This window comes from Lepus europaeus, chromosome 16 (genome assembly GCF_033115175.1).
Source record: "Lepus europaeus isolate LE1 chromosome 16, mLepTim1.pri, whole genome shotgun sequence".
NCBI lineage: Eukaryota > Metazoa > Chordata > Mammalia > Lagomorpha > Leporidae > Lepus > Lepus europaeus.
In genome coordinates this window covers 15,904,765-15,930,383 of record NC_084842.1, presented here as the reverse complement: position 1 = coordinate 15,930,383, position 25,619 = coordinate 15,904,765, and the positions used below count along the sequence as shown (strand labels likewise).

Genomic DNA, 25,619 nt, shown 5'->3' with positions numbered 1-25,619 from the left:
TACTCACTTATCTGCAAGGTACAGAAATCTCCCTTTGACCCATAACTGGTGTTTCCTCTACCTCTCCAGGCCCTTCGTCACCATTTGCCCACCTCCAAGAATGCTAATAAATGTAGGATGAGGAGTGGGAGTTTGGTTCAACAGTTAAGGCATCTTACTGGGTTGTATGGTTCAAAAGCACAGGCTCTGCTTCCAATTCCAGCTTCCTGCTTATGTGCACCCCTGGGAGGCAGCAGGTGATGGCTCAAATACTTGGGTTTCTGCTACCCACATGCTAGACTCAGACTGAATTCCAGGTTCCTGGCTTTGGTGTGAAACAGCCCCAGCTGTTGTGGGCATCTGGAAAGTGAACAGCAAATGGGAAATCTCTCACTGCTTTCAAATAAATAAAAATGAATAAAATTTTAACTATAATGAAAATTAGTAAAACTATAATAACTCATATAATTTTTATAAACTAACTATCCCTGTCCTTATACTTTTGCTCCTGAAGTTTCCTGCCTCAAAAAATTGTCTTCTGTTGTTATTATTCTCTCCTATCACACCTTTCCTTCAAGGCTTAGCCTGAGTGCCACTTTTACATAAAGCCTCCCACAGCTGTTCTGCCCTGCAGTGAACTCCCTTCTTTGACACAGACAGGTGGCATTGCTCATCTCGTCTTCATCCCCTAAAAGGGTCAGCCTGTGTGCCCTGTGACCCTGTACCTAACCCATGACTGTAGTAAACTGGAATAGGGTATATGGGGTTAGGAGTGGGGGCGCAGGACCAAAGGCCAGAGAGTGCTTTAGCTAACAAGTGGCCAACCTCTATCTGACTGTCTGTCTATCTATCAATTTTCTGTATCCCTATCTCATCTCTCTATCACTGTCTCTATCTCTTCCTCCACTTAGATTTCTTTTTCTTTCTCTCATTGAAATTAGGAGCCAGGGAGACTTGATTAATTCATAGCAGGTGCTTTAGCTAAAAAGTCGCATAGACTGTGAAGTGAAGTAACAGAAACCATTCTGCAAAGAGAAGCAGGATAATCCGGCAACAGGACCAACAAAACAGAGAAGTTACAGACAATACAAGCTGGAGAAAGTAACTGATTCCTCACTAGACCACTCCCTGGGTGTGTGTGCCAGCTTTTGGAGGTCCTACCCAATGCCTGCGGAGTATCTCTGCATCCTTATGTTTTAGGCACCTTTTTTTAAGGTGCATTTTATTTATTTGAATGTAAATGCAGAGTGTAGAGAAGGAGGCAGAAAGAGGGTGAGACAGAAGGAGACAGATCTTCCATCCACAGGTTCACTCCCCAAATGGCTGCAATGGCCAGAGCTGTTCCAGGCCAACGCCAGGAGCCCAGAGCTCAAACTGGCACTCCAAAGTGGGATACTGGCATTGCAGGCGGCAACTTAATCTGCTGTGCCACAATTCCAGCCCCCGCTTTAGGCCCTTTACTTGTTGGAACTAATGTGAATGAGTATTCTGTATCAGATGATTAGACAACCTTCTCCAAATTCCTATTGAGTACACAAGCAGTATCAAAAGTGGTCTGTTCCTTAGTTTTTTAAAAGAAGTTATCAACAATACACTGATGACTTTAGTTTTTATTTTATTTTATTTTATTTATTTGAAAGGTAGGGAGACAGCGAGAGAGACATAGATAGAGATCTCCCATCTACTGATTCACTGCCAAAATGCTCATGATAGTCGGAGCTGGAACCTCAATCAGGGTTTCTGACATGGATGGTAGGAACCCATCTACTTGTGCCATCCCCTACAGCCTCCCAGGATGTGCATTAGCAAGAAGCTAGAATTAAGAGTGGAACTGGAACTCGAAGCTGAGCACTGTTATATGAGATGAAAGCATCCCAAGCAGATCTTAACCACTATGCCAAAACCTACCTGTATTTCTTAATTTTATCTGTTTTACATCATACTCTGTTTCTTGTAAAAATGCCATGTTTCCCAAAATATTTCTTAGCTTCAGCAAAGAATCATGTCATAGGTTTCTTGATTTTGTTTTGCACCACAAGACCTAGCAAGAACTAAGTACACAAGGATATTCCAAAAAAGTCCTGGAAAAATGAAATTAAAAGATAAGTTTATTTGGGTGCAAAATAATTTTGAAATCATCCATCCACAGTTTTTCATAATATGCATTTTCCATGAGCTACTTGAAGGCCCTTCATAAACTCTGTGTTCACAATTTTTCACAGTGACACTGCTATCAAATATATTACAAATAATTATGTTACTGCCTGCAAACATCTTCTATCCTTTTTAAGCTGCACTCATCCAAATCTATCCCTTCACATCTTACAGTTGTGGAATTCACGGAGCTTCTACTTAACGAAGTGCATTAGCTTACTTCTTAAGTCACTTAACGTCATCCTGAACATGCCATTCAGTTTCTAATTTTTCACTGTAATTTGTTTGACTCAAGAGCATCTGCCTTCAGCACTTTGGTACTCTCAATAAATTATGTTCACATTCCCTCGTTCCACTTAGATACCACTAGCAAGATATTAAATAATAAAAGCCAACATGGTAAAACCGAAGGAAGGGAGAATATAAACCAAAACTATAAAATATAAATATATTTGTTTATAAAGAATACATATTAGAATCAGAGAGTGACACAACTGGCATATTTTTTAAAATAAAGAATCAGAGAAAAAAATCAGAGTTCTGTTAGACTTGTTATATTCTCTGACTTAATAATTTGAGTAAAAAGCTTACATATACATATGGAAGGTAGGAGCATCCCATGTAGTTTCTTTCCAGTTAGTACATCCGAGGCCTCTGGTGGCCGCATTCCAGCAAAAGTGATGAGGACAGTAGCTTCCATCTATCCAAAACACAGATGAACCAGAGGACCTGAAAGGCCACATAGGCTTTTCTTATTCCACAACTTCTTAGTGCAAGAGAACCTGGCTTCCTAGCCAAGAAAACTTTCATTATTGTGTAATATTTTTGAGCCCTAGATTCTAAAACCTTAAAAAAAAAAAAATTAAAAAAAAAAAAAAAACCGTCTTGGTCTAACTTGTGACCCTGACCCTGAGATGCTGCTCATCATTCTGCAGCTAATCTGTAGCCGTCCTCCCAGATGGTCCCTGACAACAGAGCATAAACAGAGCCATGACCCCTCCTGCTCACATGCAGGGCGTGCCCCGGCCCCACGGTCATGTGGACAGGAGGACTGTGGGATGGACGCTTTCAAAGGTCTTTCCAAATGGAGCTATTCCAGCACCCAGATAACTTCAGACAGTCCACAAGTGCTCCCACTTACACTGGGGAAGCCAGCTTTTAAAAAACAACTGCGAATCACAGATATCAAGACATTTTCCTAAAAAAAAAAAAAAAAAAAAAAGACATTTTCCTGAATGCAGCAAAACAGAAAATCGCACCAAAGTAGCTTTTTTCAATTACAGACGGAAGTTCTCAAGGAAGCCTGGTTGCATTTTTTTCCGGGTAGAAGTCAAGTGAGCCAAGCTAACAGCACGGGTCCCCAGAAAGAATTCCACATCTGGAAAGCCTTTGCTCCATCTGTGGTGGGTTTTCAGTCTCTTGCTCTTTCTCTTCCATTTCCCATGACTTCAGCTTACCTCGTTTTTGTTTTCTTTAGTAAAATTATTTAACCCTTAGAGGTGTCAGGTTTCGTTTTGTTTTTAAGAGGCGGGAGATCAAGGGACTATCTTATCATATTTTTGTGATTCCCTAGAATTTTCTTATTTACTTTTCTTTAAGTGTCTATCTAGTAATATAGACAATAATAAATACAAATATAAGTTTTTATGAAATTGTGCTTTAAAAATACCCTAAGTACACATAGTGTTGTGGTTTTTATTTAAATGGACGTGGCACTGATCTTCATCTTCAAACTCTAGAATTTTATTATATTTGTCTCAAATAATGGAAGTTCATATCATGGAGCACACAGAGATAGTTATTTACAAGGGATCTTCAAAATGTCCATGAAAATTGTGTACTGCGAAAAAACCTTATGTGGATTTCAAATTTTTTGCACCAAAAATAAACTTACCTTTTTTCATTCCACTTTTGAAGTACCTTCATATGAGTCTCATAGTACTTACTGATATCATATGTAATACAATTAAGAGAAAAAAAAAAAGTTTACTAGCCAATCTTCCTCCCCCTGAATCCTTCTCAAGCCTTAATTAAGGAAGCTCCACTGCACTGATGTTTCGGTTTGCTTTCCTTCCCTTTGTCTCTATCCCTTCTTTCTGAACCCTTACCCTACTAACGGTGCACATCTACCCTCTCCAGCCCTCACCACTCAGCCGTGCCGCACACTGCTTTCCAGCCACCCCTGAGACTCCACAGCAGGAGTGCCCATGGGCCTCACGTCCTGTGCGCTCTCTCTCAATGTCTTTGCCAGTACTGTAGCTTTTTCCTAAAACTTCCTTTCACGCCATCTCCAAATTCCCGTATCTATCTTCTCTTTGAAGACGTCCAGTATCTCTACTATGTGGAAATCAGCACATTTTCCTAAACTCTCCAAAACTGTATCTGAACTTCCTACAAGCTTTTTAATCCCTTTATGTCCTATGTTATCATTATTATAATGTATTTCTCTATTGCATAATAAAATCCATAATTGATTTATCTTAAATATCTTGCACACAAAGAACATTCAATCATTACTGGTTTGAAAGAAAAATGACATCTTTGATTAAAAATAAAGGAAGTGTTCATTAAAGTGTACCTCATAATTTTCTAGAAGGCTCACTAGGCTAATCCTTTGCCTGCGGCGCCAGCACACCAGGTTCCAGTCCCGGTCGGGGCGCCGGATTCTGTCCTGGTTGCCCCTCTTCCAGTCCGGCTCTCTGCTGTGGCCCAGGAAGGCAGTGGAGGATGGCCCAAGTCCGTGGGCCCTGCACCTGCATGGGAGACCAGGAGAAGCACCTGGCTCCTGGCTTCGGATCAGCAGAGTGCGCCAGCCGCAGTGTCCATTGTGAGGTGATCCAATGGAAAAGGAAGACCTTTCTCTCTCTCTCTCTCTCTCTCTCTCTCTCTCTCTCACTGTCCACTCTGCCTGTCAAAAAAATTCAGCTTTCTGGTGGTGAATATTTGGCATAATGGCTAAGACACTGCTTGGGACACCCACATCCCAAGTCCAAGTGCCTGGGTTCGAGTTCCTGTCCACGTGCATCCTGTGAGGCAGTAGGCAATAGCTCAAGTAGCTGAGTACCTACCGCTCACCTGGGAGACGCAGATTGAGCTCCTGGCTCTGGACAGGAGAGAATATCTCTCTCTCTCTCTCTCTCTCTCTCTCTCTCTCTCTCTCTTTCTCTCTGCCGTTCAAACAATTAATTTACCTTAAAAATTCAGAGTTATAGATGCCTCTAGGTCTGCTGAATCAGAATCTCTTAGGCCTCAACATCATGACTGTTAATATGCTCTCCAGGGAATTTTTATCAACACTGGAGACTAGGGGTCCCTAATTAACGTCAGTGGACATTTCCTACTTACTCTTCTTCCTCTGCAGGTACACACAGTCTCAACTTGTACATCCAGATTTATACTGCATGACAAAATACAAAAAATTAAAGCAAATTATCTTGATACTGAATGGTGATATTTTACTATAAATATAACCAAAAAAATATCTATTTTTTCCAGATGGTGCTCTGGGCTTATAAAACTGTTCATAATGCTACCTTCAGAGAGTTTATAGTCAAGATGCAAGAAAAGCCACAGAAATACCAAACATTTATTGAACAGGCAGAGTCACCAAAGATACCCTATGTGTCATAGAGTTGTGTGTAATTTGCATTTAGCTAACCTACTCATAATCCAATCTCACAGACATCAAACTTGTAAAGTAATGAAGATAATTCTGTATGCAGACTTGGCAGAGAGAAAAAAAGCAAACAAGGACAAGGCAATGAGAAGCTGAGTGTCACACTGCTCTGCCATTCACATTCAATAAGGAGATACTTACTAGGACTGAGTTCTAGTTCCACAGCCCTATGTGCCCTTCTCTCCCAGGGCTAAACTTTATTCACATCTCAGAAGAGCCCAACAAAGTGGTACTGTGCACCTGTACAATGGGAATTCTGATCTCTAAGCAATGGAGAGCACTTAGGTTTAGTGGACAATGTGGAGTGATGACTATGGAAATCCAGATGGCAGAAGGACTAGATGCCCCTGGAGAAAGGAAGAGGTCATAGGAGTTAAGATGTTCAGGGAAGGAAGAGGAGGAATGACACGCAATTGTCTCCTAGTTTACAATTTTATAATCCTAGAAACAGCCCAAGGAATACAGCAAAACCACTGTTCTATATCGCTAAAAACTAATATGAATGCTAAAGTGCTTCGGGAGGGCTAAATTTTAGCTTCCTCTCAGTGGAACCTATGATCCCTACTCCAGGTTAATTCAAGTCCATCCACATGTCAGCATGTCAGTTCTCTTCCCAATCCTCCTTCTCCCCCACTTCCACTGCCTTCTACCAGAAAGTTGAACACCAGCCACAAAGGGGAAAAGGACCAAGAACAAGTGCTGCTGATGTGTGCTGCCTTTCCTGCCTCCCCTGTGTAATTCTCTCAGGATTTCCTTATTCTAGACCCTGACAAGACACCCTTCCCATGGGCTGCAGCCTGCTGAGCAAGGTAAGTGCTAACACAAGTCTAAGAGACTCAAGACTCCCTGGACAGCACCCTGAGGAGACATTACCTGGGCTGCATTTGTCCAGAGAGGATTTGGGGGAGAAAGATGGCCTTGAAAGACTGGAAAGGAAGATCTGAGACATTTCTAGGCAAGAAAAATGGTATTGGCAAAGTTAAGACAGTGAGAATGCACAAGGCACAGTGATGCAATTGTGCAGCCCAGCCAGCTGGAGCCCAGTGAGTGTGTTTGGATCGAGAGAAGATTGGAAAAATGGGATGAGTCCAGGCTTCAACAGGCCTTGGAGAGCAATCGTAATTTTTACTAAGAATACTAAATCTTATTAATCAGCGGCATTACCCCAGCTGCCAAGATCTAAACATCCTTATTTTTAACTCTTTGTTCAGTAGTAAAGGAAAAAGAGGTAGAAAATGTTTTTTTAAGTGATTCATTTCAATATCTAAAACACTTTGATAACAGCTATAATCACTATTGATAATGAATTTTTTTTTAAGATTTATTTATTTATTTGAAAGGCAGAGTTAAGAGAGGCAGAGGCAGATGCAAAGAGAGAGAGGTCTTCTATCCTCTGGTTTACTCCCCAAATGGCCACCAACGGCCAGAGCTGAGCCAATTCGAAGGCAGGAGCCAGGAGCTTCTCCCAGGTCTTCCACGGGTGTGCAGGGGCCCAAGCACTTGGGCCATCCTCCATTGCTTTCCCAGGCCATAGCAGAGAGCTGGACCGGAAGAAGAGCAGCCAGGACTAGAACCAGCATCCTTGTGGGGTGCTGGCGCGATGGGCCAGGGCTGAACCACTGCACCGTAGTGCCGGTCCCAATAATGAACTTTTAATAGGGACACATAGCAGGAAATTTTTAGTTACGAGGTGAGAAAAAGGTCAAAAGATTTTGAGTTTTATTTTGCTTTTGGTTATGCATTCTTAAAAATGGAGTCCTACTTATAATTCAGCCATTACTCATGATAATAAGTAACAAATGGCACTATTAAGATAAAGATAATATATGAATTTAGAGAACTAAAGAAAATAGCTGCTCCTAAGGATCTCCAGTTTTCTAAATGATTTCAGAGTAACAGTCATCCCAAAAAATGCTAACCATTTCCTTAAAAATAGCTCAATAGAAAGGAGATATATTTAGAATAATCATATTTTACACTTAAATGGCAAAATTGCCTGTTGTGTTTCCTGCCACCACCTATCTTCTGTTTTTCTTTGAATCTCTCAGGGTTCAATGTTCTTGCATGGTTGACTATCTAGTCTTGGTGCCAGATGTGAGCCACTCACTGTGCACGAAATTCCAAAGGGAAAAATACTCTCAGTTCCTGTAGTGGTTTTTTCTTTTTCAACTTCCAAATGATACTAACAGTGTTTGCCATGTTGCTTTTCCATGTAAATAGCAACGAGAAATGTGCATTTACTAACAATTGCTAATTCACAGGCTAATTAAAACTTTACAAAATAGCACTGACCTTTTTCTGTCTCTGTGGAGCTCAATCACTGTTTCCTGCTACTTTTTACCCATACTTTAGGGTAGTGGCCCAAACTATCTCTGGTGACCAATTTGTTAACTCATACCACTTAAAAGGTGATGAAAATAGATTATTAGAAAATAACATTAATAGAAGCCCAAAATTTTGCTTCATCATTGGATTCAACAGACATGAAATTGCTCAAACTGCAATGTGAAGTTTCTAAATGTTTCCTCTTGACTTCTGTGCCCAGCTCTGACCGTCCATCTGTCTAGGTCTTGATCAGCCATTGGCCACGCTCTGCAAAGTTTCAGGGACCAAGCAGCCGGAGTGGACAAGGAATATGAACCACATCTGTGGCTCAAGAGATAGGGGAGCGGTGCAGCCATTTTCATTGATGGCCACCAGCATTCTTAAATCTACATAAGGGAGCTCTACCCCCACCTCCAAGAAAAGAATTTGTAGCAAACAAGCACTTTTGCTAAAAAAAAAAATCTCCCCTGCCCTTTACCAACTGCTTTTTTCCTTCAGGCTCTCGCGTGCTGGGTCTTCACCTCAGACGCCCTCTGGCCTGTGCGGTTTACAGCCTGTCGTCTCTGGTGCAATTGTAACTCACGTAAATGAATCGTGACATTCCAGCTCCCACAATTCTACTGTTTTGCCTTCTCAAGGGCTTTCTTTTTTCTTTTTCTGTCTGACTTGTCTTTCTTTAGCTTTTTATATGCCAATCAGAAGAGTAAGACTCGTGCTTTCTTCCTGTTTTATTTTCTTTGTCCCCCCCCCCTTTTTTTTTTCTTATTTAAAATAGTTGGGAAAAGGTTTTGGCTTACTTTTGATCATGAAAATACTATATTCTTATGAGGCTGTTTGTAGCAAAATGCTTGTTCACTTAAATATTTTTGTGATATTCTGTGTGCCTTGAAAAGGAATATATATATATGTGTGTATATATATATATATACATACAAATAACACATCCTAATATAATAGGGCAATACAATAATAATACCATCATTGAGTTCAATGTTTCATTATTTTTGTGCATATATGTATACTAATAATTATCCAATATGGAATGATCATTTAACTATACCATTCAAATAAATTTTGCTACTAATAATATCTGAAGTGCTTGTTGTAATATAGTCTGGTCCAACTAACACAGCAGGGTATATCATTTCCATAGATTTACACTCTGCGGAAGTGATTATTCCACTAGGATTAATTTCCTCCCCAGTGATAGAAGTCCCACCTTTTCTCCACCCCTTGATGAAGGTTTGTCTGATTTTCAGAGATTGAGGATTCTGGTAATTTGCTTTTTGTTTTAGAGAATTTTCAATGACATCACAGTTGAGCACTGAGCTTCTATTTCCCAATTCTGTTATTTCCATATAGAATATAAATTTCATGTTTCACAGAATGTAAAATTCTTATTTGTAATCCATCAGTTTTTCAATTGAGTTGTTTTTTGATTTGTAGAAGTGATTCATTGATTATAAATATAGCTCTCTATTGGTTATTTATGTTACAAATAAAGCCATACCTTTGTATCTGTGAGTTCAACCACCCATCTCACAAATAATCAAAAAATAATAGTAAATTTTGTATTGAAACATGTACTGATTTGTTTCTTCTCCTTATTCCCTGAATAATATAATATTAAACCATTTACATATTTTTTTACATTGTATGGGATATTTTAAGGAATCTAGAGATGGTTTGAAGTATATAGGAGAATAAGTGTATATGACATAAATATACTGTGCCATTATGGGTAAGAAACTTTAGCACCTTCAGATTCTGGTAATTGAAAAGGGTCCTGGAATCAACCCCCCATGGATGTCAAAGGTTAACTGTATCCTACACAGTTTATCATTTTGCTTTCTTTCATCATCCCCCAAAATTTGCCCCATTAACTCCTGTACCAATATTTTGTCTCATCCCATTCTAACCCATAACCCCCATACCCAGGCTCTGGAAAGCATTGAACTGGTCTCTGTCTCTGATAGTTTTGTCTTTTGTTGAAGTATCTGTACAGTATAAAAGGAAAAATTTACAACTAACGTCCTCACACAAGTATTCATGCAAACATACATTTTTATTTCTCTTAAGTAATACCAAGGAGTGGAATTCATTAGTAAGGATCTCTTTGACTTTAAAAGATATTTTCAAACCATTTTCAAAATGGTTGAACAATTTTACATACCCACCAACAATGTTTAAGAATTCCACTTTCTCTACATTCTCTCCAACATTTTGTATAATCAAACTTTTTAATTTTAGTATGCAATGATATCTCACTGTGGTTTTAACTTGCATTTCCCTCATGGCCAATGAGACTGAACATCTTTTTCTATATTTTGAGCATTCGTATATATACTTTTGTGAAGTATCAGTTCAAATCTTTTGCCTGTTTGCTAAAACAATGGTCAATAGAAGATCACCAACAACTTCTACCAGTCTTATAGTTTTTCTCCTACATTTAGATCTATGGTCATGATCAATTTAGAGTTAATGTTTGTTTCAGGTCTGAGATAAGGGTCAAGGTAACTTGTCTTCAATATGATGGTCCAGTTGCCCCAGGGCCATTTGTTGAATATGATTATCTTACTCACTGACTCACTTTGGCTGTTTTATAAATAATCAACTGTGTATGCAATGAGAATCTATTTTTTGAATATTCTGTTCCATTGGTCTATAAGTCAGTACTATTCTGTCTTGTTTACAGTAGCTTTATAGCAAGTCTTGAAGTCAACATCTTCTAACATCATGCTTCTTTTTCAAAATCATGTCAACTCTTATAAGTTTTTTGTATTTCTATATAAATTTTAGAATCAACTTGTCAGTATTTTTAAAAACTGATTGAATTTTATTTGGTTTTATGTTGAATCTATGAATTGGTTTGAGTTAAAATGAAATCCTAGCTATAGTAAGTCTTCAAATCACTGAACATGATATGTCATCTCTACTTATTTAGATCATTTATTTAGATCTCTAATTATCTCTTAGCAATGTTTTATAGCTTTCAATGTATAAGTTTTTGTACAACTTTTTGGGTAAATCTAATTCTAGGTAGTTCATGGTTTTGATCATGAAATGAATGATATTTTCTTATTTTATTATTAAATGATCATTGCAAGTATATGGACATTGTTTTTTGTATATTCACCTTCAATCCTATGACCTTAATACGTTCATTATTTCTAGTTAATATGACTAGAAATGATCAATTTTATTGACCTCTTCAAGGACTGTTTTTTTTATCTTCTAAATTGTCTCTTTTCAATTTTAATGATTTCTGCTCTTTATTATTTCCTTTCTTCTGCTGTCAGGTTGAGAATAATTTTTATGCTAGGGTTAATTTAGTTTTACTACTGAGGCATGACTGTTCTGGGAATTCCATTCAATTCCTCATATTTCATGAGTTCTCATCACACTGGCTGATGGAAGCACAAACTAATCCTAGCTCTGTGTGAATTCCGGACATGATCTGCCGCCTATTTCCAGTGCTTTGGAGAGTTCCTTCTCATGCTTGTGTAGATCAGCATTTAGCCAAAGGTTTGGAGAGAACCCTCTGCAGAGCTGTAGAGCTCACGCTGTGATGCTCCCTAGTCCTTGATACTTTACCTTGCAAACTATAGCTGCCTGGGTTCCCCCAAACTCTGATCTGTGTCACTTCAAGATTGCTAGGCTGTATTTACTTTTCCTTGGTCTACTCTGTCAGTAGTCCAGAAATTGCCCCAGGCAGAAGGTAGTGGTTGGGACTATGTTAGGGTTCATCTTTAAAAAAAAAAAAAAAAACTTCTCTCAGAGATCATAGTCCTCACATATTGTTGTCCAATTTCTGAAAACTGATCTTAGGTTTTTGTATATAACTATGTGGGTGTCTGTGTGAGTGAGTGTGTATAAGCCAGATCCCTTTATGCATAGAAGCTAAACCAACCTGAAAATAACATTTTACAAAAGCATTCAAGTTGGCTTTATGGACAACGTTTTAGGTCTTATGAGATATATAATCAACGGGTTATATAAATGTAGAGAAGTGCTGTGTTCCTGTCTTGTCTGATTTTTAAATTAATACCTAAATATCCCATGTATTTGAATATCCAAAAGTATCTAAAATTTCTTTTGTTTTTATTATCAGTGTAGGAATGTTATTGGAGGAGATTGTTAACTGTTATAAATGGATAATAACATCTGGCACTTTTTAAGAACATTGATGGCAGTAGATATTCATGAAGATAAAATAAAACATTTGAGGTGTTTTTGTTTATTTCTCAGAAGTAGGTCTTACGCTTTTGAATCACCAAAAGATTGATATTTTTATCCCAATCTCTTAATAGAAAGATACATGAAATAGCTAGCATGATTTAAATTAATATACAGCAGTTGAAGCAGTCTTACAATACCCTAATTGTGAGTGAGCAGAGAAATCACATCACTTTATTTCTGTGTCACAGTGTTGTACTCTTTAGTTGATAATATTTTGGATTTTTACACTGTGAAGAATACAGGATAGGAAAATAAAAAGATAAATGGAAGAATTAAATAATAAAAAGGATAAAGAGAAATGAATATTAAAAGGAAGGAACTCATTTTCCCCTAAAGTTTTAACCAAGTATAAAGTTTATTTAACCATTAGCTATTCTATTCTTGCTAAGGCAGTATAAGTTGTAGATGTATTGTTTCTCTTTCACTATTTTTGGTGAAGTATCCTGTTGAACTTTTATAGAAATTAAAAATATTTTAACTTTCCAAAATCATGACATAGAAAAAACATTCTGGAAACCTCACTACCCCCTCTTTCCCTTCTCCAAGATCTTTTCTTTCCTGACCCTTTACCAAAAATTCTCATGTAGAAAACTTGAGTCAACTACAGAAAATGGAAAAGAAACATACAAGGACAGAGTAAATCTAAGGAAACAAATGAACATCTCCAGAGAAACGTGTGCAAAGCAACTTGAAAATAGCTAGAGGAAAGCATAAAAATGACCGATTATATTTACTAATAGTTAAAATCCTGTTAGGGTATCTGCTAGATGTAGATGGAGCCCATCAGACCAGTAGAGTTCTTTAATCTTTTGTTTCACTCCAGTAGGAGCAGTGAGGCCTCATCTGTGCAGCTGTGGTGACTTCCATTCCAATCTCTAATTTTAAGAATTTCTTCCTGCCTTCCAGAGACACTTTTGTTTGGCCCCAGGTCAGAGATGAGTGATTTGGAGATCATTAATATGGTCTGTTGGTGGATCAATATATAACTAATAGATAGTGAAAAGTACCTTAACTTGAAGCCCTTGGTCAAGAACATTCAGCAAAGTTTATCACAAAGGAGATTATCAACCAATTTTGATGTCTGATGTAATATTTAAACTTCCAAACATAAAACAGGTTAAGAAATAAAATTGAAGGAGCTGGTGTTGTTGCATAGCATGTTAAACTGCAGCCTGCCATGCTGGCATCCCACTTGGGTGTCAGTTTGAGTCCCAGTTGCTCCACTTCCAATCCAGCTCTCTGCTAATGCACCTGGGAAAGCAGCAGACAATGGCCAAAGTGCTTGGCCCCTTGCACCCACTTTGGAGACCCAGATAAAGCTCCAGGCTTCACCCTGACCCAACCCCGGCCATTGTAGCCATTTGGGGAATAAACCAGCAGGTGTAAGATCTCTCTCTCTCTCTCTCTCTCTATCTCTCTGACTCTGCCTTTCAAATAAATACTTTAGAAAAAAATAAAATTGCCACTTGCCAGAACAAATGTGCTAAAGATGGTCACATTAGATAAACATTTCAAAATGAAAATAGTCATCAGCGGCAAATGAACTACCTAGTCGTTGTTAGCCGTAAGAGTCAACAGAAACCACTGAGACATTCCTCAAAGTCGCAGTGGGTTCATTCTGTGAACTCTCCTTGGCATAGGTTGTGGACCTACGTAATGGAGCATTCCTTGTGTGGACTTCCAGCTGTTTGGGCAGACCTGTTATGCTGTGGTGGGACATACCAATCACTACACTAGCTGTCTTACACTAGCAGGGGCTACATTACCTCATAGGACTTCACCAAGGTGGATTGACTTGTTTTTAATGCCAAAGAACCAGATCTGAGCATGGCACTGACTCTTAATAAATTTCCATTTTCCATCATTATTCATGTTATTTTGAAAGAACCTATCAGCACTTTGAACAGCCCTAAATGTTCTGATTGATGCAAAGAAGGCTTACATGAGTTAAACAAGTGAGAGAACATGGCCATAACTCCAAAGCAAATTTATGCTACACAGGTTTGGGAAACAAGGTGTCTCTAATGTCAGATAAAGGAAGATGGTACTAGGGTAGGCATTTGGCCTAGCAGTGAAGACAGCAGTTAAGATGTCCATGACCCATTTAGAAGTACAGGGGCCTAGTACCTGCCTGATTCCTGACTCCAGTTCCTAATGCCAGCTTCCTGCTAATGCAGACCTTGGGAGGGAGTGATGATGGCTCAAGTGATTAGGCTTCTGCTACCCAAATGAGTTCCAGCTTTTGGCATCAGCCCCTGAGCTGTTGTAGACATCTTGGGAGTTAACCAGCAATGGGAGCTCTCTTGCTTGCTTGCTCTCACTCTCCTTCTTGCTCTCTCTCTGTGTCTCTATGCCTCTTTCTGTGTCTCTCTGCCTTTCAAATAAACAAATAAAAGCATAAATAGATAAAGGAAGATGAGATATAGAGGCGCAAAAAATGAAAGCCAGTCCCAAAGATAATTTTAAAGAACAATGACAGTCAAGGTTAACTGGAAGTAGGCATTTGACGGTGTTTATTTGTTGTTGTTTCTCAGAATTACAAACCAGAATGTAAAGCTGGTGCCCACCAGATAACTTGAAAGTCGCCGTGACCTTCTTGAGCATGAATCTTCCTGCTAGTATCCTCTCCTTTTAAGAAGTGACAAAGCCTGGAGCCTTGGAATGTGGGAGGAAGCTCAGGCATTAGGTATAAGGAAAAGCATTTGCAGTCTCTCTGTTCAAGGCTTCTTCCTGTCCACCAAGGGCTATTGAGTCTTGAGTGTGTTTATTTTACTTTTGTGTCTGTGTTTTTCAAAGAAGTGAATGATCAACCCATGGCTTAAATTTGAAAAAGCAAAGTTAAAAAATTTTTGTTTGCAACAAGAAGACAAAATTTATAAAGTTGACAGGATTAGATAAAATGTGTAACACAAGATACTTCGAAAAGTATGTAAAGGGGCTAGCATCGGGGTGCAGCAGGTGAAGCTACCCCTCACAACACGAGCACCCCATATCAAGTGCCAGCTTGAGTGCAGCTGCTCTGATTCTGACCCAGCTTCCTCCTAATGTGCCTGGGAAAGCAGTGGAAGATGGCCCAAATGTCTGCACTCCTCTCACCTCTAGGAGAGACCTGGATGGAGTTCCTAGCTCCTGGCTTCAGCCTGGCCCAGCCCTGGCTGTTGTGATAATTTGAGTGGTAAACCAGTGGATGTCTCTCCCTCTTTGTCATTCTGCCATATAAATAATAAATAAAATAAATTTAAATAGATTTATGGAAAATAGAATTAAAAGCTAATTTTGTTTTGGTTCAAAAAAGTTTTGAAACCCATGCATATGACGGGTCTTCAAAAAGTTCATGAAAATTCATTATGAAAAAAGCTATGCATGTACCTCAATTTTTCATCCAAAAATAAAGAAACTGATCTTTTAATTCTACTTTTCCTCAAGCTTTTTGAAGTACCCCTTGTACATTGCCAAAGTTGGATGATTTTCTTAAATGGGAAGTAGTAGGGAACTACTTAAGCCAGAATCTCTAGCTTAATAATACAGACCAGCACCTCTGCTCTATAGGAATCTGAACGAGATTGCATGATTACCCCTGGTCAATAAGCAGCTCCACTAGTGGCTCTTGACGGAAAAAAGCAGGAACTGCAAAGCTATCCACACACAGTGTCTTCATCGTTGCTTCTCAGAATTCCCAGGGGGATCTTGACAAGTCAGTGGACTCCTGTTACTCCACTCTCCCCATCTGCCAGGCTGACATCACATTACCACAAACTGTCCTCACCTCTCACTGTCACAAAAGACTGGAATTATATGAAATTAATGAAAACACAACTTGAGAAATTACTCTACACATGGTAGATTGTAAAAAGCACTTTTAAATGTGTGCAACATGTCTAATGGCTTACCAAGAATGAAAAAGTGAAATATAATTTAACATTGGGTCTATAACTGAATTGATCTTCACAGTGAAGTTTGGATTTAATATTTTTTCAGAAATAAGGGACCAAGTTTCCAGCTTTCCTTCGGGCTTTGATAAAATCAGTAATTGCCGCTCTTCTTGCTCACTTTCAGTTGCATCCCCACTCTCCAGTCTGTCCATGAAAGTTACACTTATGTTGACAAATTTCCTTTTTAATTTTAAACAAAAATCTTAGTTTAGGTCTATGGATCATCCTACCTCATGGAAGCTACTGACAATACGAGGGTCTTTCCAATGCACATGGAGGTGATCTACAGTGAGGAGTATAGTCCTGGAGAGGGAGTGTTTCAGAGGAGAGGGAAGGTTATGTTGGCACACTTTGAAGATCATTGCTTCTTGAACTAGGTCTTGGTTCTTTTGGCTCCACGCCTTTCAATTTCCACAGCAGGGATCACCTAAACCCCATCTGCAGCATCAGGCCTCTTCCATACCCAGGTCCTTTCAGTTATTTTATTTTATTTGGCTAAGATTAAGCTAAGGAGCTCTGGCCCATGGCATAGTATCAGAGCCTAGATTGCACTAACAGGTCACTCTCATCACTATCATCATTAATTTTAAACCAATCAAATGTTCCATGAAGCTAATGAGCCTTGAGGGAGCCAGAGCTGCCAAGTCCTACATCTGCCACTTACTATCTGACCTTTCTCAAACTTGCTTTCTGTGAGCTTCAGGATCTGCATCTCTAAAGAGGAGATATGTCTGCATTGTTGTCACAGATCACAGCTCTAGATCCAACTCTAGAGGAGCCTGCAGTGCTTTACTGGTATTCAATAAATGCTATGTCCCCTTGATTGTTCCCCCTTCCTTTCTGTACTTGGGTATAGAAAAGCTTCCTACTGTTAGAGTTAGTGACAATACATGACTCAAGCAGTGAGTTGTTGATGCTCACGCTGAGAATGACCAAATGGCCCTGACGTTGCTGTTGATTTGGGCTAGAAATTTAGGTGGTTGTTGGTGCCTAGAAGCAGTTCAGTCCACATCTTTCCCTGTTCCCAGACACTTGGAACATGCTTCCGTCATGAAACTGTTCACACTGTTTTGAAATTTTTTCTGGTCAGTGTAATGTCAAAGAGAGAAGCCGATGGCTTATTCATCCTCTAGATCTCCCCATGCCTAGCACCACGTTTGGTAAGGGCACTACTAATGCAATGGGTACATCACATTCTTCCTCTGCAAAAGATATCTGAACAGATGGGTCTGTTAGACTTAACCAGGAAATGAGTCAAAATGCTCCAAAGTTCCCAGACCTCTTTGAAGGAGAAGCACATGCGCGTGCAGACACACACACACACACACAGAATTTAGGAAATTGTTTTAAATTGCGGCCAGCCATTAGGTGATCACATCTTTAATTCTTTTTTTAAAACAGATTTATTTATTTACTTGAAAGTCAGAGTTACAGAGAGGCAGAGACAGAGAGAGAGAGAAGTCTTCCATCTGCAGGGTCCCTCCCCAATTGGCCACAATAACCAGAGCTGAGCCAATCTGAAGGCAGGAGCCAGGAACTTATTCCGGGTCTTCCACGAAGATGCAGGAGCCCAAGGACTTGGGCCATCTTCTACAGCTTTACCAAACTATAGCAAAGAACTGGATCAGAAGTAGAGCAGGTGGGACTTGAACGGGCACCCATATGGGATGCTGGCACTACAGGCAGCGGTTTTACTCATTATGCCACAGTGCTGGGGCCCCTAATTCTTTTTTTTTTTTTATTGAGAGAGGTGGAGAGTCAGAGAGATGAAGAGACATAAGGAGAGAGCTCTCATCTGTTGGTTCACTCTCTAAACACCTGCAATGGCTAGGGCCAAAGCCAGGAGCTAGGAATCTAATATAGGTGGCAGTGTAGCAGGACCCAATTACTTGTGCCATCAGCTTCCATCACCTTTGCCTCCCAGGATCTGCATTAGCAGGAAATTGAAGTCAGGAGCTGGATATAGAGATAGAACCCAAGTACTCCGGTGTGGGATGCAGGCATCTTCACTGGCATCCTAGCCACTAGGCTAAATGCTCACCACTTTTTAACTTTAATGGAGAGTTTTCACTTGAAATTTGTTCTCACAGGCACAGAGATCTGTATATGTGAGCAGCTGGTGTTTATTGCCTCTGTGCCCACCTAAAGATAAGGCAAAGAAGGACATCTACTGAAAGCACGTTCTTAACTGGGGAGACTCATGAGTTTAGCAATTTGGGAGCAATACAACTTGGGATCCATGGATTATTAACAAGCAGTAGTACTAGTGTTAGTTGTAACTCATGAGCACAGTCTCACTATTTTCATAATCATTCTTTGTGTAATTGAGTTGTTGAAGATATATGGAAAAGAAGATGCCTGTTGTAAAATCTGAAGATTCAGGAGATGGTGTGGGTTGAAAATGACTTCATATATAAAAAATAATTATGGTAATAATTAGCATTTGCATGGTACCTTGCAATTTACAAAGTGCTTTTACAGAATTATCTCATCTTGCAAAGGTTATGAACTGGCCCTCAGATACTACCTTCTGCCAATATTAAACTTCCCTGCCAAGCCTTGGAAGTTGTAGATGGGATTTGGGGGACAGTGAAAAGGCAGATGATTAATAATACATTAAAAGTAGAATATCTGCCAAATTCACTGGCATAGAAATATTTATTTGGCATTTTAGACACCCAAGAACATACCTCATAAAAGAAGCAGCTGGCCCATATTTTTATTTCCAAAACAGTACCAAAGTGCTTGGAACTTTTTTTGTTCTTTGGGATGAGTTTTTTTTTTTTTTAACTAAATAATTAACTATTTGAGAGAGGGAGAGAGACCGATGGAGAGCTCCCTTCTGCTGGTTCACATACCAGATGCCTGCAACGGACAGGGCTGGATCAAGTGGAATCTGGGAGCCTGCAGTCCAGGTCCCTCATGTGGTGACAGGAACCCAAGTCCTTGAGCCAACACCTGCTGCCTCCCAGCTGTGCATTAGCAGAACCCTGGAATGGAGAGCAGAGTCAGAACTTGAACCTAAGCACCCCAAACCACGATGTGGGCAAGGGAAAGGTTTCTTTCTTTTTTTTTTTTTTTTTTTTTTTTTTTTTTTTTGGACAGGCAGAGTGGACAGTGAGAGAGAGACAGAGAGAAAGGTCTTCCTTTTTGCCGTTGCTTCACCCTCCAATGGCCGCTGCGGCCAGCTCATCGCACTGATCCGAAGCCAGGAGCCAGGTGCTTCTCCTGGTCTCCCATGCGGGTGCAGGGCCCAAGGAATTGGGCCATCCTCCACTGCACTCCCGGGCCACAGCAGAGAGCTGGCCTGGAAGAGGGGCAACCGGGATAGAATCCGGCGCCCTAACCGGGACTAGAACCTGGTGTGCCGGTGCCACAAGGCGGAGGATTAGCCTGTGAAGCCACGCCGTCGGCCTAGGGAAAGGTTTCTAGGTACAGTTACAATGATGAAGTCTCACACTTGACACTAAAGGATTCACAAAACCAGAGCATATTTGAACCTTATGCAGAGGCAAAAACAACAATTATTTGATGAAACCACTGAGTATAAGTAAAAGGATAGTTAGAGGGGAAATATGAGGAGTCGATCACCCAACCTTTGGTGCAAAACTCGGGTGTCCATTAGCTAGAGAAAATCCAGACTCTTTAGGATGCCCAGTAAAGCCACATCTTCCTTCCCCAAAGCATGGGTGTGTAAAATGCACATGTTCATGAGAATTGACCTTGAAAGTGGAAGACAACCCCGCCTGCCAGCTTTCCTCTCTCCCTCGCTGTCACACCTTCCTACCCTGCCTTTGCTTCAAGCACGCGGGGTGACCTGGCCTGCGCGTGCAGAAGAGACATCAGATGGAATAGACGCACAGCCCAGCGTGTACCAAGTCAGGTTATTGGATTACACAGGAAGCTGCAAGCATCGAGATCGCCGCGGCTGCAGCGCGAGCGCCGGCAAGCGTGGCGCTGGCTCCTTTGTAAGCCTTTCCAGATGTGGCCGCCGTGCGCGCTTGGCCGCCGTCCAGGAGGCCGCCTGCAGTTGGCGCTTCCCGGGGCCGCAGCGTGAGCCGCAATGCCGGCATCCTGAAGGCGCGGGACCCGCTCTGCTTTCGGCTCCCCCGCGGCCCCGCGCCCGGGCGGAGCGGCAGCCCGCGGCCCGCGAGGGCATCTCCAGGAGGAGGAGGGAGAATGGTGGCTGCGTCCCGGCTGCGCTGAAGTCATTTGCGGGCGGATGGGGGACCCTGAGGCCCACGTGATGGCCCGACCCCTGAGAGCCCCTCTCCGGAGGTCCTTTAGCGATCACATCAGGGACTCAACGGCCAGAGCCCTGGACATTATTTGGAAAAACACCAGGGACAGGAGGCTGGCAGGTGAGGGGCGCGAAAGGGGGCGGGGGCGGGGAGGGGAGGTATTGCAAAGAAACAATTGAATGCGCACAGTTATTAACTGGGGTAATGAATGATCTCATCAGCTGGGTCATGTCGCGGCAGCGTTTTCAGTCTCCCTTTCCTGACATTGAGCGTTTAGGGGGTGTTGCCTGTAACGCGCCTCTGGTTATTGATCTGCTTATTTCTAGATACGGTTTTAGGAAAGATGGTGTTTTTTGTTTTTTTTTTGTTTGTTTGTTTTTGTTTTTTTTTAACCTTGAAAGAAAAGCAAGGTCCTTGGAAGTGTCAGGCAATCAGTGGCGCTGAACAGCTGCAGGCAGAAGCCCTGAGCTCTGTCAGGCTGGTGTGGCAGGCGCAGGACAGGGCCTGGCAGGGCCGTGTGTGGGTCAGTGGGGTAGTCGGCCTGCCCAGTGGAAGCCTGCTGGCATTTCCTCTGGCAGCCTTGAGCCGCTCTCAGCTCCACTAGGGCATCAGGTATGCTAGAGGCAGGCATTGGAAATAGAATAAAACAGAAACACAGTGGTGCAGTTCAGAAGTTCTTGGTCTCATGGGACAGCTACCAAATGATGGGCTGTTTGTGGGGGTGCAGGAGGGAAACAGGGGCCTCGGCCTGATCCTGGCTAGGGAGAACATTCATAAGTTGGCATAGAGTAGCATCTCACTATGACATTAAAGAACGCTCCAAATCCAGGAGCAGTATCCCGGCCATTCCTATGGCTCCTTCTTGTTTGTGATCTAAGTAAGTCTGGTTTTCCTGCTGTCCACATGGATGGGTCAAAGATTGTGTTTCCTTAACCCTTTCTGTTAACCCACTTGTTTTTCATAAACCGAGTGAAGACCTGAATTGTTGAAACTGTTGAAAGTGGCTCCAAGGGTCAATCCAGATTTCTGGGCTGTGTTCTTGATAAAAGGTCATTTGGCTCTCACAGAATTGTCCAGACGTGATCGCAAGGGAGAGATTTAAGGTGCGTGATTATGAAAATAAAACACATTATGAAAATAACATGCTAGTTTCAGACCATCTTGGGCTGTAACTTTGTCTTGTAACTTTGTGCTTATGAAAATATTTCTGTTTGTTAAACAATATTGCCCAAGACTGAGAGAGAATAAACAATGCCAAGTCTAATCTAAAACAGAGGAGAGAATGAGCAATCAATTTTTTTATTTATTTGGAGTAAAAGGCAGTACCTTTAATTTTTTTTAAGATTTATTTATTTATTTGAAAGGCAGAGTTACAGAGAGGCAGGAGCAGAGAGAGAGAAGTCTTCCATCTGCTGGTTCACTCCCCAGATGGCTGCAACAGCCAGAGCTGAGCCCATCTGAAGCCAGGAGACAGGCGCTTCCTCCAGGTTTCCCACACGTGAGCAGGGACCCAAGAACTTGGGCCATCTTCTATAGCTTTCCCAGGCCATAGCAGAGAGCTGGATCAGAAGTGGAGCAGCCAGGACTCGAACTGGTGCCCACATGGGATCCCTGCACTGCAGGTAGATGCTTAGCCCACTGCGCCACAGAGCCAGCCCCAGCAGTACCTTTAAGAAGTATATTATCTAATGACAACAACTTGGAATTGACCAGAGTAAGTTCAAGAGATCAGATATGTGAGTATAACATCCCCAAGTCACGGGGCAGGAGTTTGCACTAGCAGTTAAGGGAAAGAGGGACCCAGTGTTGCCACAGGTTAAACTGCTTGCAGCACCAGCAGCCCGTATCAGAGAGCCAGTTCAAATCCTGGCTGCTCCTCACATCTGGTCCAGCTTCCTGCTAATGCACCTGGGAAGTCAGTGGAAGACAGCTCAGGCACTTGGACCCATGCCACTCATGGGAGACCCATATGAGGCTCCTGACTCCTGGCTTCAGCCTGGCCCAGACCAGGCTATTGAGGCCACTTGTGGAGTAAATCAGCAAAGGGAAGATTGATATTTCTCTCTCTCTCTCTCTCTCTCTCCCCCCCCCCCCGTCTCTGTGTGTGTATACGCATACGTGTGTGTGTGTGTGTGTGAATGTGTGTGTGTTACTCTGCCTTTCAGATAAATAAATAGATCAAAGATGCCCCCTGGGATGCCTGCGTCCCATATGAATGCCTGGATTCAGGTCTGACACTGCTCCTGATTCCAGCTTCCTGTTAGTGTGCACCTCAGGAGGCAGCCGGTGACAGTTTGATTGGTTGGGTCCCTGCTACCCACATGGGACACCCAAACTGAGTTCCCTCCTCCTGGCTTCAACCTGTAGCAGCCCCAGCTGATGGGAGACTCTCTCTCTCCTTCTCCCTCTCTCCCTCCCTCTCCCTCTCCTCTCCCTCTCCCTCCCAAGTAAATTTTTTAAAAAAATTTAAATCTCCAACTGTAATTAGTTGACCTTTAAAAAAAAAAGGTGTCTTACTGTTGTCATATTTGACTTAACCATTGCTGCCAGTGGAAAGATCCTACTAATAAAGTCTCATTAAACATAGAACAACAACAACAACAACAAAAAACCCTCATTATGGCCTGGTTGCATAGTTTGAGAGTAAGACGAATTTACATATATCTGCTTCCAAGAATTGTCCTTCTACTTTCTCAAAAAGTACAGCTTCTGACAAATGATGACCTCCAAGAATAAGGATATCATCCCTGAAAGTCGCTGACCCTTCCTTCTCATTAGTTATATGTTAATGGTGTATTTGGATTCAAAATGCAAAAGCAAATATAAACTCATTAGCAGGAAACATTTCAAGAAAAAGAATTACTTCATTTGAGTGATGACAAATAAAATATTTCCAGGGCTCTAGCAGCAAATGGGATTTTTGCTGCTCCAGACCTTAGGGAAGAAATTATGTTGTCTGGGTTTCCGAAGAGGAAGATGGATCTCATAGTGAATTCACACAGTGAAGAATCAGGATACCAAGACTCTACCTGAGAAGAAAAGACTTTGGTTGCAGCTGGCTCTAATTTCTAGGGACCTATATGCTTTCTGTGTCTTCTTTGGCTTACCGCTAGAAGCTAACTTGGTGTTTATCAAATGGAGATAGATTCGATACAGATCCAAACCTCAAGAGCGCTTACTTCTGGAACCAGTGTTGTGGTGTAGCAGGTAAGGCCACTACCTGAAGCTCTAACATCTCATATGGGTTTGAGTCTTGGCTGTTCCACTCCTAGCCCAACTCCCTGCTAATGTGCCTGGGAAAGCAGAGGAAGGTGGCCCGATGCCTGGGCCCTTGCACCCATGTGGGAGACCTGGAGGAAGCTCCTGGCTATTGGCTTCAGCCTGGCCCAAGCTTGGCTATTGTGGCCATTTGGGGAGTGAGCCAGTGGATGGAAGACCTCTCTCTCTTCCTCTCTCTGTAACTCTGCCTTTCAAATAAACAAAATAAGCCTTTTTTTAAAAAAGTGTTTACTTCTGTCCCTTTCCTTTAAAATTCTCTTCTACACTGAACCCGCCCACTACCCAATGCTGAGTAATAGCAACTATCCTCAGAAAGTCACCGCTCTAAACACCAGAGAAAATCCAATAGCAGGCCACTTTGCTGGCAGTCCAGTGGGCAATAGATGGGGCAAAACTCCCTCCTTTGTGTTTTGAAATTAACAAAGTGATGAGTAAAAGGTGATTTGAAGATTTGGTCATGAGCCAAAGTTTTATTTCCTAGTTAGGTTCTTGTTTCTCTCTCTCTCTCTCTCTCTCTCTCTCTCTCTCTCTCTCTCTCTCATCTCTCCTTGCCTAATTCTCTTACCCCAAATGTACAGGAGCCATCATTTATATCTCCTTCTTTTAAGCCCCCTTATATATAAAACAGAAATTCTCTATGCAGCTTTATACAAACAGAATTCAAAATTGCTGCTAGGAGAAGGCCTTCAGCTTGTGAGAAATGACAGAACAGACAGTCTTAATGGCACTCCCCTTCTGCCCAATCAAAATCGACAGGGTTTCTCTAAGTCCTGAGTACTGCACAGACATTATCCCTAACCCCACAAGTATATGGTCTTCTTTCCTAAGAGGATAGCATACGGTTTCCATTCATTAGAACTTTGAGGATAACCATGATGGCCCATGGGACCACTAGCTCAGTGTTGGATGAACTGTGCCTCCCTCTTGCATCTCCTGTGTCCTCACAGCCTGAGCATAGCTCACTCCTCTCCTGCCTGGCTCTCTCCTTCTTGATACACCAGTCATCTCAGCATCAAGGTATCTTTTACATCTGGAAACCAGTTGCCTCTTAATCCTTGCTTAGAAGACATCTTAACCTTTTCGGGGCCAGTGAATCTCTTCAGCATTCTGGGGAAACCTGTAGATCACAGCTCAGAATATTTTAAATGTAAAGAGAATTATAAAAGAAACACATTATAATATAATAGTTGTCAAAGTATTAAAAACATAAAATTGTGATATAGTAATAAAACATGAATGAATTATACAACAGGATAATGTGTTTGAAATATAAGGAAGTAAATATAAATTAGAGGATATGTTTAAAGATACCTGTGTGAAGACTGCTGTTGCTTAGCTAAGTCAGAACCTTAAACTGGGAGCAGGCATTTGGCATAGGGGTTAAGTTGCTGCTAGGGACATCCACATCCCATATCAGAGTTCCTTGGTTCAAGTCCTGGCTCAGCTTTAACCCAGCTTCCTGCTAACGTGTACACTAGGATGCAGCAGGTGATGGCTCAAGTGATTGGGTCCCTTACACCCATCTGTGAGATCTGGATTGATTTACCCAGCCCCTGCCGTTGGAGGCATTTTAGGAGTGAACCAGTGAATGGAAGATCTTCCTCTCTCTCCCCTCCTCCACTGCCCTTCCCCCTGGCTTTCTCCCTTTTAAGTAAATATATACACATTAACAAAAAACATCTTAATCTGTTCATTAAACTGGCTTTTTACTCACCTCTCTGTCCCCAACCTTTATAGATGAGGAATACTGTGAAGCAAGGCTCATATCATCTGTCACCAGTGTGCAGCCTGCAG

At 41.4% G+C, this 25,619-nt stretch overlaps 1 protein-coding gene and 1 long non-coding RNA gene across 5 annotated transcripts in view; one reads left to right on the top strand and one right to left on the bottom strand.

Annotated features, from left to right (window-relative positions):
• The window catches only part of DLC1 (DLC1 Rho GTPase activating protein), a 432,547-nt gene that overhangs the window by 226,297 nt on the left and 180,631 nt on the right, over positions 1 to 25,619 (top strand). For 2 of the 4 annotated variants that reach the window (XM_062213384.1, XM_062213383.1), the window contains exon 1: positions 20,513 to 20,666. The exons of the other annotated variants lie outside the window; for them this stretch is intronic. In XM_062213384.1, the coding sequence (XP_062069368.1) occupies positions 20,528 to 20,666 (139 nt within the window). In that variant the 5' untranslated portion in view covers positions 20,513 to 20,527. Of the gene's footprint in view, positions 1 to 20,512; positions 20,667 to 25,619 lie in introns of those variants that run through there. 4 annotated transcript variants of the gene reach the window in all.
• LOC133775217 (uncharacterized) lies at positions 1,903 to 25,619 on the bottom strand. The gene is made up of 3 exons (XR_009868211.1): positions 25,540 to 25,619; positions 2,725 to 2,862; positions 1,903 to 2,060 (listed from the first exon to the last, which is right to left on the bottom strand). It is a non-coding gene; the product is annotated as an uncharacterized LOC133775217 (long non-coding RNA).